This window comes from Parasteatoda tepidariorum, chromosome 8 (genome assembly GCF_982258835.1).
Source record: "Parasteatoda tepidariorum strain Cologne lab strain chromosome 8, Ptep-v5.0, whole genome shotgun sequence".
NCBI classification, from domain to species: domain Eukaryota; kingdom Metazoa; phylum Arthropoda; class Arachnida; order Araneae; family Theridiidae; genus Parasteatoda; species Parasteatoda tepidariorum.
The window spans coordinates 36,358,793-36,371,328 of NC_141762.1; the positions used below are offsets into that span (position 1 = coordinate 36,358,793).

The 12,536-nt window shown below is 27.7% G+C and overlaps 1 protein-coding gene across 2 annotated transcripts in view; it reads left to right on the forward strand.

Annotated features, from left to right (window-relative positions):
• LOC107456656 (1-phosphatidylinositol 4,5-bisphosphate phosphodiesterase classes I and II) overlaps nucleotides 1-12,536 on the forward strand; it is a 384,337-nt gene that overhangs the window by 245,211 nt on the left and 126,590 nt on the right. For both annotated transcript variants that reach the window (XM_016074583.4, XM_016074582.4), the window contains exons 4-5: nucleotides 6,220-6,360; nucleotides 8,764-8,897. In XM_016074583.4, the coding sequence (XP_015930069.1) occupies nucleotides 6,220-6,360; nucleotides 8,764-8,897 (275 nt within the window). The remainder of the gene's footprint in view (nucleotides 1-6,219; nucleotides 6,361-8,763; nucleotides 8,898-12,536) is intronic.

Here is a 12,536-nt window from a genome sequence, read left to right on the forward strand (position 1 = left end):
TCTTTAAAGTGTCTCTTTTTTTAAATTTCTTTTTACTACTAGAACTATGAAAACCATTTGCACAACTTTTAGCTATACCCTTATTTAATGGAAATGATTCTTAGAATTTACTTTTCTAAGAAAACAAATGGACCGATATAACAGACAGATCTAATAATTTCGCCAAACAATTCACTGAAATAACTCATTCTCTAGAATTACTAGAATATTAATAGCCATTATTGCAACACTGAGAATATTTTTAATCATTATAAAAATGTACTATGGCATCTTACTAAACAAAAGAAAATATAGAATAAAAGTTTTTGTAAATAAATATACATCTCTAAACTTTGAATTTATCAATTCAAAAGATTTTTACTGAAAATAAAGTTAAAGTTCAACTGTTTTATAGGGCACATAAAATCATCACTTTACTCTTTGAGAGTTTCCTTATTTACATATCTTGACTATCTATTATTATTCAGTTATGGAATTCATTGCCAATTGTTTCCTAAAAGATTTTTCTGAAGAAATATTGAATCGAAGGAAAGAGATTTAAGTAAAGATATTAATTAGAGTGAAAAATATAATAAAAAGGTGTAATTAAATTAAAAAAATATCCTTTCTAAAAGACTTTCTTAAATACTATTAAATACTTTCATTAAATGTAAACTGATTCTGGTTCAAAAAAATTATTATCTCATGATTTAGAAATTTTAAATTAATGACTTTAAGAAAAAGTTTCTAAAACAACAAAAACTACCAATTTCAAATTTTTTAAAATAATTTTAAAAAGTCAAAATTGCTGGTTTAAAGTGGATAATTTTAATTTAATAATTTAAAATTAATGATCTTAAGAATAATTTTCCAAAACAATAAAAAACTATTTATTTCAAATTTGTAATAATAGTTTTCAAGAAATCTGAGGAATTATTTGAAGGATTAAAAATGTTTCTTAAAAGAAGTTCTTTAAAAAACTTAAAAAATAAAGTTATTTTCTTAAAAAAAATTTTCTTGTATACTTCAGTGTTTATTTATAGGATACCAAAGCAATGGAATAAAAGTTGTCAAAATAAATAAATATAAAAAAAAAATTTTGTGGTTTAAAATATTTACATTAAAAACAACGTCAATGTTCAGCATGTTTTTTATCGTATAAAATCACCACTTCACTCTTCAGCGTTTCTTTATGATGCAAATGCCCCCTTTTGAATCAAAACCTTTGAATTCTTTGCCAAATGTTTTCCAAAAGATTTTTCTCATTTAATTTGTTTTATAGTCTGCAGAAAAAAATATAGAATCGAAGGGAAGAAATACAATCAAAGGTGTACTTATTTTTTGAGGTTTTGCTTTATTTCTATTTATGGCCTTTTCGTTAGTAAACTAATGAAAGAGAAAACATTTATCTACCATCCCAGTTATTTTCTTTGTCAAAATGAAATATAGTTTTCCACATTCCTTCCTGTTTTTTTCCAGTTTCTGGAGACAGGAGAAAGAAGAAGATATTTTCTTATCAGATGTTTTTGATGGCTGCTTTGGCCGTCGTAGATAAAGAGAAATGTTTTCTATATTTAGTGGCCGATAAGAAAATTGCTGCACGCATCAAACTTCCCCCTCTCAGACAAAAGACACAATTTAAGTTTTCAAGTTTCTTCAGGGGTTTTGTCTCTCTTGCTTTGACTTGCTCTTTAATTTCATTTTCTTTTTACGTTCTCATTTGGAAAGAAAGTTGTGCTGAAAACTCATCCGATTGTTTGAACTAAAGAAGTAAAAAGCTTCAAAAAGAAAACTGTTTGATTTAAAAAAGAAATAGTTTCAGCATTGTTGTTATTTGCTCATTTATTGGTTGAAAAGAAATCGTCGTAATCTATATTATTTCTGTTAAAAATTTGGAGCAAATTAAGGATCATAAATTAATATTTGAGTAAAAAAATTTATCAAAGTCTAACAAACAAAACAATTTGCAAATCAAAATTGAGCTTCATCAGAATAAAGGAAGGATTAAAATTATCAACATCCAGTTTATTCGAATATGAAGCTGAAAAGCTAAGCACATTTCAGCTCCATTCAACAAATATGCTGCTTTTTTAGTATTTCTATCTTCTCTTTTTTCTTATCAAATTAGATTAAGATTCATAAGTATTTGAAAAAATCTCTTCACTTAAATATAAATTTTCGAAAATAATTCCCTTAACTTTAATATTTAAAAGAAGCGTATTCAAAGGTCAAGATAATGAAGTACTTTGTATATAATATTTCTGTCTATATTTCATTCGAAACTATATATTATGATCAAGAAAAAATTTAACACTACAATAGCTCAATATACGAAGCAGACTTAGATAAAATGTAAAACTTTCTGTAAACACAAATTCCCAATTAAAAAACTTTCAACTAGCATTTATTAACTCTTATAACTAGTTTCAACCCTTTCGTTGCCATCTTATTTTGGTAAAATTTGTTTGAAAAATCATGAAAAAAAAATTTTTTTTTTAAATACTTCATTTTTATAGAACAGTAATATAGAAATCGCGTATACACGAATTTCGCTGCATCATTTTAAAATCGCGTGAATATAAAACACGATATTTGACATAAAATCGTGAAAATATGAAACGCGATGAGCGATCTTAAATCGCATAACTAAGAATTGCGATGTGCGATTTTAAACCTAGTGAAGGTAATTTTAAATCGCTTTTGCATCGGTAGGAAAAAGCGTAGAAATTATTCTTTTTCTTGTTTTTTAAGGAATTCGAAAAAGAGAAACTTTTGTTGAAGCGGCGAATTTTTTAAAATTTTTTTATTAGTAATAAATTTTTTTTTGCTATGGTGACAAATTTTCCGTTTGCGGCATTCGTGCGTTCGTGTATATTACGCTGGTGAGCTGTGATGACTCAGGGGATGGAGCGTTCGCCTTCCAATGAGGTGAATCCCGGTGATACGAATTCCGCATCCAGCTTGCACGAACCACAATGCTGATGTAAAATATCCTCAGTGGTAGACGGATCATGGTTAGAGTCCTATTTCTGTCAGGATAACCGTGGGAGGTTCTCGTGGTCTTCCTCTCCATGTAACGTAAATGCTTTTTAGTTCCATCAAAAAGTCCTCCACGAAGGCAAATTTCTCTCGATACTTGATCCAGGATATAGTACTGGCATTTCTGGTTAAGAAACTCATATTTCTGGTTAATAAAACCAAAATATGTGGTATTTAAATCATTCATTTGGTAATTTTTTAATTTATAAGGTAGCAGTTTAACGGAAATGCTGAGTTTCAAATTTATAGTTTTTATAATGGCGCATTTAGTAAAAAATATAGAATTGAAAATTAAACTTAAATGAATAAATGGTTTTTATGCTATGTTCTAAGATATCATGGTAAAAATACAAAATTTTACATTTGACAAATTTTATCACGCATTATAAAACCATATATCACTGTTATTTTTCTCAAAATTATTACTAAATCGCTTCGTCAAAAATTACCGAACTTTTTGGTGTTCTCTTAGAACTCCAAACACTGCAATTTGTACCATATTCTGGCAGTTTTGATCATACGTTTTTCCTTAGTACAGAATTTAATTACCAGATTAACGAAGCATTATGAGAAAGTAAATTTTTTATTTAACTACATTATTCAATTACAACTCATATTACTCTATTGCTTTATTATTTTTCTCTCTTCTGTGCTTTGAAACCGATGCCTGTTTATATCATTGAGTTTTACATACTATTTAAAGATGGTTATTATGCGGTACAAATAAAATTAGATATGTAATGTAATTCTAAGGAATCGACAAATATGTTGTTATATGCATTGATTTTGATAAATAATTAATTCATTGAATTCTTTTTGGCATGATTCGACTCTTTTTATATTTACTATAATATTCGTGGGCAGACAGACATCAAATTTACAAACTTTTCCTTTTCCATAGTTTGTCATCTCATTTACTTCCATTTATAAATTTAATTATACATTGAATTATGATCATCGTTGAAATGCAAGTTTAACATCATAAATATAATTTATTTTGCTTTTAAAAAAATATTACGCTTACCAAACTATCAAATTTTGGTGAAAAATTCTAAACTAAAATATAATTTTTCCCCTTATAGATTTGATTTCATCTAAATATGAACAATTAAGTGTACAATATTTTGTAGTAAAATACTTTTATTTCGTGTAAATATTAAGCGATAACAGTTGTAAAAGTATTTAGAAACGTAATAACCGAAAATAAATGCATCTATTTTCATTTTTAGCTTTGTTTCAGATAATAATTTTTTTTGTAAGTAATGTATTCTGAACTAGATTGCTTGAATTTTGAAGTTATGAAATGATTTTTACAAATAAAACTTTCAGAATAATAATCATAAATATAAATTATATCGAAAATATTCTTAAACAAAATATGTATGATTAAAGGACATTTTGTTGTCTGAAAGAGCTTCATTAATATATTTATTAATGTTGATTTAAGGAGACAAATTTAAATGAAAAATGAATAGTTAGTGAATAGAGGAAAAGTGTTTTCCTCCTATATATGACCATTAACATAATTCGGAATTTTATTAAATATCTACTCATTGTATAAAACTTTATCATAATGTCAACATAAAGGAATAAAATTATGAATATTCCACTTATTGTCTGGAATGACCATAATATAGGACATTTATCTAAAGAATACCTAACGATAAATCGTCAAAATATGAAGCGTTTGATTTGGCATTCTGTGGAATGAATAATGAAAAACCCATAGGCATACTATATAATGACTAGGTACAGTTTCTAATCTTCTGCATATTTCATACTTGACTTAAACAGCATCTGTACTGGATTGCCTAGTGGTAGAGACAAAACATACATAAACACACTTAGTGATATAAACAAACATACAAAAGACGCATAAACGTTTCTTGCGTCGTTTTTTTAAAATTCGGTTTCTCTAAAACTATTCGACCGATTTCGCGCACATTTTGTTTTTTGACATTTAAAATTGCGTTTTTTAAAAATAATGCAAGAATTTTATGCTTTTTCTTCCAAAATGTTTCGACTTTTATTAAATAAAGTAGTAAAAAAATAACAAATATTTACTGAAATTTCTATTTCGCATGGAACTTTCTTTGGATAAGTGAATTTTATGTTTATGAGCAAATTTTTCTAATTCACTTAAAGAGTTCTGAAGATATAGTATGAGACGCAAAAATTAAAACTAACATTAAGAATTCCAAGACTAAAAAAATATAAAATTAATATTAAGAGCTCCATTAAAGCCGCCCTCCTAATCAAACTATTACGACCATATTTTCGAGATTCCGGTAATCCCCTAAATTTTGGCGATCAAATATTAAAATCCGTAAAAAATGTATCTTTTTTCAGAGAAAGTATGTTTCAGTGTCTCATTGCGATATCTTCTTTAAGTATGGTATTAATTAATTAGCATATCAGAGGTCAACTCCTTGAACCTTTTATATTGAGTCCTAGAACGTGAAGATCCAATAATTAGACTAAAAGCTATACAGCGTGATCTGTTTTTTTTTATTTTGTTCTCTTTATATAAATATTTCATTCTTTTTGTTAAATATCTCCGTTGTTTAGCAACGCCAAATCAGGTCTATGAAATCTGTTACTCTTAGAAAGTCCAACACTAGAATTGGATTTGTGAAAAGATCTTGTCCGGAAAGCCCCAGACAATCTACTATATGGTGAAGGGTAGCCTAATGGTCAGCACACTTTTTACACAGGTATGGGAAACCTTTGTTCCATCGTAGTAAGACAGAGATCTCAAATGTCCACTGATAAGCCTGGTGATGGCCGTCTGGTCCATCAGTACATCCAATAGTACAAAATTTGAGTGATAAAGTAGTCCAAGAGCACTTTCCCTGGTAAATTAGGTGAAAAGGTGGAATGGTCCAAGAAGCATTTTCAGCTCTTCTAACTCTTGAAAACAGTTCCAAAAAAGTTAGTGAATAAGGTGTGACCAACGGCTTACCATCCCCATCTTCAGCCAATTGTTATTGTAGCTAATATTTCATGAAATATATAGCCATATAGTAGAGCTGAGAATCTTTTAATGCACATAAAAAATAAATGAGATACATAAATGTTTCTTTTACGATGCATAACACATATACATAAAATGCATAAGTACTTATTTGTGATAAACTTGCTGTATGTTAAAATTTCAGTGTATAGTGTTTATTTATGTTTATTTTTGTATGTCTCTTTCAGGATGGTAAACTGAGAGATTCTATAACAATGGGTACTCCAGATACTCCTCTGGAAGATAAACAAGTTACAGTAGCATATGCTCCAGAATTAGTCAATATAAACTATATTCATTTCAGTTGCAATTGTAAAGAAGTTGCACAAGTGAGTAATTAATTAAATCGCTTAATTTATAACTTCAGATAAAAACAATAATGTGTTTAATTGTTCTGATTAAAGCAATATTTCTATTAATTGCGAAAAGCGATTGCTTTTGTTTAAAATTTATTTTATTAACAACGTCTTTTATTTTCTCTGAAGAAAAATTTTTAGTTGTAGTTTTTTTGATAATATAAACTCAAATGTAATTATTCGTTTTATATAACAGTTCATAATTTTGAAAATAAACGTCAATAATTTGCAGTTATCAAAGATATTTTGCAGATATTAGATCATTATTTTGATTTGAATATATTCAGATCAAAATAATAGTGTAGTAATAATAAACATGAATTCAGTAATTTGACAATAAAATCTTTAATAGTAAACAATTTATCAAAATTTACTAAGTATTCATGTTATGAATTTAGTAAAAATATTCTTAGAAATTGTATACTACACTGTAAAAAATTCCGGATAAAATTACAGTTTAATTTAGCATCATCCGTAAAATCTATTTTGCAACGGAATTTATTTTTACCGTAAAATTTTATATTGTACTTTTTACAATATCATTTGTTTTATTAGAGTGATTCAGAGATTTTACGGTAATTATTAAGTTTAAAATTAGGGTGTTTTAGATTTTTTGTTCCACAAAATTTTCTGGTCAAAAAATTCATTTTACAGTAAAAAGTACCATACACTAAGTGTCGATACTTTATGCAGTAATTTTAGCTTTAATTCTCTACAGTGTATGTGAAAAGAATTTTACGAATAATAGAAAATTAAGCAAAAAGTTTAAGCTAATATCTTTTGGATTGCGAAGAAAAAATATGACATGGAATAAAATTTTTTATCAGTAGTTGAAAAGAAGAAAAAATGTTTAAGTCTGCATTTTTATGAATTTTTCCAAAATTATATTACGTGCAATGCAAATGTTAAGAGTAAGAATGCAATATTATATATTAAGAGTAAGAATGTAATAGAGTAATATAATGTTATAAGAGAGTATTAGAAAACAGAAGAAAAAATTTATGTGTGTATTTTTTTATATTTTACATAAAGAATGTCAATTGTTTCTTTTTCAGCTTAAGCTCAATATTTTGTGAAACCACCATAAACGTATATCAAACTTCTAACATTATATTATTTCAAAAAATAATAAATTTATATTTTTTAACTATTCTTACTTCTAACTTTTATTAATACTTATTTATAAAATTTTCATGTAATTATATAAGTGTGTATAGTTAAAATGTGTCGAAGTTCTACGTCATTATAATATTTATGAATATATTTAAAACGCATATCTTCTTACGAAACCTATCGAATCAAAATTTAGTTTATACCCTCAAATAAAAAGTAGTTTCCAAGTTTCAGACTTAGAGAATATGTTAAAAAAAGAGATGAATGGCAAATAAAATACAACAGAATTTTGAAAATTCAAACCTGTTATTATTGTTTTTCGCTTTTGAAAATTTTTTGAATGCAGAAATCTTTGTTTATTTTAAAAGAAAATTTAACGTTTCGAATCTTTTTTTTCTGTCACATTGTCAGCATTTTTTCAAGAGAATAAATTATAAATGAGAGTCTTTATTGTTCGGGATGGTTAAACATTTAAATTTTTTTTTCCATCAACAAATTTCATTTATTAGTTTCAAAATTTGTTTTTTGTTTGTTGTAAGAGTTTACTTTTTATCATTTTAAAATTTTATCACAGTTTTATTTGACAATTGAATTTGGATTGATATTTTCCTTTTCATAAGTCGTTTATAGGTAAACTTCTGTTTCATTCATTTTCGCTTTAAATCAAAATAAGTTAGATTATGGCATTGAGATATTTAAGAGTATTCTTTTTATCATTTTTCGAAATAAATATTTTTGATCAAATTTCTTATTTTAGTAAAAAATAAATTATCGAAAAAAACATATTTGAGCAAGTAACAATTATATATATCTGCCGTTGAACAGCCGACCCAATTTTTGGATTTACGATTAATGTTCAGCTCCGTAGCCGTGCAAGTTTGAACCAAATAAAAAGCATTTGAGTTTTGAACTCAACCCAGAAGACAAGGGAACTTCTTGATCAAGAATTAGGAGACTTTTGCGTTCGTGGAGGATTTTTTGATCTAACTAACCAGCATTTGCTTTACATGGAGACAGAAATCACGGAATCTCCCATGGTTAGCCAGACGGCAAGGGGACACATTCCGATGATCTCTAGCCATATTGTACGCCAGCACTGTGTTCGGTGCAAGCCGGATCCAGCCATCGCTCGGATTCGGATCCAGTTCCCCACATTGGAAGGCGGGCGCTCTATCTCTTGAGCACTCACGGCTCAGAGTTTGTTAATTGCTTTAAAAGTATTTAAAGTAATTTTATTTTTGAATAATTTTTTTCCCTTTGTAGCTCTGGACTGAAAATTTGTTAAAAATGGCCTACAATCTTGTGGCAATTAACTCCCCAGCGACTGTATTTCTTGAAAAAGCTCACACTAAAGTACAACTTTTGACAGACAGAGATGGAAGAATACCAGTCAAAAAGTAAGTGATATGATTTTTTTACTCATTCAAATGGAGCAAAAAGTCCTATTTATGATTCGGAAATAAATTTAATCTCTCAAAAATATATCACTTCCTTATGCATTGATTTGCTTTGGGTTAAGGTTGTACTTTAAGGTTGTTACTTTTTATATATGTGTGTTTTATTTTAAAGCATTTTGCATACTTTTTATAACATTTTATTTGTGATACAGATTAAAATTTTACACAGTTTTATCCAAGTATATTGCCCTAAATACTTTATTATTATCACAGCAATATATTATTATCGTTAAAAATGCATTTTAGACATGATTATAAATAAAAAGTTGAAGATTTGAAAGAAAATTTGTTTGTAAATAAGGTTACAGAAAAATAAAATCAGGGGTAAGGTTCCTACTTTATAAAATCAAGATTAGAACATGACAATTATTGTGATGTCCATTAATATTATGTCTGATGTTTATTTGCAAGCATGTACAGGGAGCAAAATAAAAAACTGGCCACCATTAATGACTTTTGAGCTAATAATAGTACAGAAGTTTTAGATTCTTAGGCATACAATTTTTTACTAATTTTTTGGGTATTTAATTTAAAAGAATTTCAAATTGCAAAGTATAAAACTTGATCAAAATCGGTCAAATGGTAAGAATTTTGAAAAATTCGTATTTTTAAATTGTTTTTCTCGGAAATTATTTGACCGATTTGGCTCAAAGTTTGTATTTTTCCGTGCGAAATCATATTTTTTAAAATGATGCGAAAAACCTTCTAGCTTACTGTTCAAAAGTTTTTCGACAATTGTTAAATAAAATAATAAAAATAATAAATTTTAGATAAAGTTACTTTTTGCATGAAATTATCCTTGAATAAGCGAATTTTATAATTGGGTGCAAAAATGTTTCAATTCTCTGATAAAGTTTTCCATATATAGTTTTGAATGCACAAAAAGTAAGAGGTTCAAATTTTTAGTCGCTCTCCTCACCTAACTATTTGGATCAGTTTGAAACAATTGCCTACATCTGAAATCTAAATCTGTCGAAAAAAGGCATGTTTATTCAGAGAGAGTTGGTTTTCGTGTCTGATTTCGCAACTTTCGCTCGCGCAAATTAGTGAGCTTACTTGAAATCCCCCCCTTGCACGATTAAGACCTTGAACGTGAACATCCGATCACTAGATCAAAAATTATTCAAAATGGTCCGTTTTTTTATTTTGCGCACTGTACATCCAATTTGTATTTATTAATGTAAATAATTAGCAATATTACCGACTTAATCTAATTAATTAAAAATGATTGAAAAAAGCTATAAAACCTGTAATTGAAAATAAATAAATCGCATCAGGTCTTTACAAATAAGTATTTATTAGAAAACGTAACGCAAAAATCACCCATTTTGACAACTTATATGGTGACACATTGTGTACTTATCGTAAATGAGAATGACCAGAAAAGGAAACAAATAAATGATGATTCATTTCAATGAGTAGAACTTTCTCAGTTCCAGAAATCGTTTAAGTGCCTACTTCGGTTACTTGAAAATATCATTGTCCTTACTCAATCAAGATTTATTATATTTTACCTAGCATGGAACGTGCTTTCTGCTTCAAATGATGAGTCTCCATCATTGTTTGATAAGCCTGTTTTTAAGAGTCGAAATGAAATTGCGAAAAAGAAAAAAAAGCTATTTGTTGGGACCTTTTATTTCTTGCCTTCGCACTAGAGCGTTACCTTATATGGCGAAAGTTATCAATGAATTAATTTGTTATTGTTTAAAGGACGATCAGCAAAGCATTTTAAAACTATAAATTTCAAGGAAAAAAACCAAAGTGAAATCGGAAAGGAAAAAAAAACTTTTTTGCTAAATCGAGGCAATAAAAGAAAAGGAAACGCGATGTAAAAAATTAAAGTAAATTGGGGAAAAAAATAAATAAATCATTCATACCTTTTTTATTCAATTTAATTTATTGATTTTTTTGGTCAACGCTCAAAGGGATATTATCTTATAAGACCACAAATTAAAATGAATTAACTCGTTATGTAATTCTATTAACAAGACACTCAGAAAGGAAAATTCCCAAAAACCTGAAACCAAAAATATGCTTAAAAGGTTGTCCTTCTTTTGCTTCATAGTGGAAATGAAAGAAAGGTGAACAGGTTTCCAGATCTCTAACACAGTGCTCATCGTCGGAACAGCATCATATTAATTATCAGAACAAAACAGAGCACAAAAAGCAGAAACTGAATCGAGGGAAGGAAAAATAATTGAAAGCAAAATAATGGGGACAATAGAGAAGCTTGCCGTAGGTGGTAAATCAGAGCAGAAAGCAACATCATCAGTCAAAAAACTTTCGTTTTCGAATATTTTAAAATGTTATTCACTTTTGGAATTTCTCCCTCTTTCATATCTATAGAACTTGAAAAAACACTGATTTAAGGCATAGCATTGAAAATGGTGCAGTTAGGAATTCTCTTATTAAAGACGAGCAAAGGAGTCTTCAGAGCTTGGGCGAACAAAGCATAGTTTTTCGTTTCTAAATTATCATTGTGGAACACACTGCAATTTTAAATGACAAACTGGTAAATATTGCAATTGCAGATACAATTTTATAAATTTGCAACGTATAAGGCATATTACAATTATAGTAACATATGTTAATTATATAATAATAGTATAAAAGCATTAAAAAATAAAGTATTACTAGTTCTTCCAATAACATTTAATGTCTTTGAATGAATTGGGCTTTGGTGGACCTGAATCTCAGCTCAAATGAAAGATCATCTGATTCGATAATCTTTAAACACGGCCTACTCTCCAAAACTGAAGATCAGACACTAAACTTTATTATTTTCGAATATATATGCTTGTTAAACCTTCGAATATTATACATATTACAAATATTATACATGTTCGAATATTATACATGTTACATGATTCGAATATTATACATGTTACCCAGATGCTTTGTTTATAAAACTGGACTAATTTACTAGATTGTGATTATAAGCTAGTGCATGAGCATACTAGTGCATGAGCAATTTGAGCATGTGGAACACATTTTAAGTTGCTTACTTGAGATAAATTTTTAAAAAAGTAAATAAAAAACCAAACTTATTATTGTCTTTGTAAAAGATTTGCACATAATTATTTATTTCAAAATTATAATTATAAAAGTGCAATATCCTACTCAGATTTCGAAAACTTAAGTAACCTAACACTATCCTTAACTAACCTATAAATTTCGAAAGCGTAACACCTTGTAAAGCATTTAGTTTTAAAATTACTTTTAACTTATATCATACCAGTACAAAATAACAATACTTTTCTTAATATTTTATCAGTACAAAGTATAGTAAATAATGATGGAATTTACAGTTATTCGTAATGTCCCGGCAATTAATTTAAGTACAATACGCAGCAAGATCTGATTCTACATACATTTGTCTATATAATTAAATCAAGTTTAACAGTTATGGTAAAAATTTGGAAAAATTATATGGGCTTTAAAAATTTGAATTTGTTTAGAAGTAAAAAAAAATCATTTAATTAGTCAAGTTATTTTCTTTCTAAAGATTGCAATATTTTTCGGTTTAAAGTTTTGTTCAAAAATAGCTATCTTAAGTAAGGGGCCGTTCAAAAAGTACGT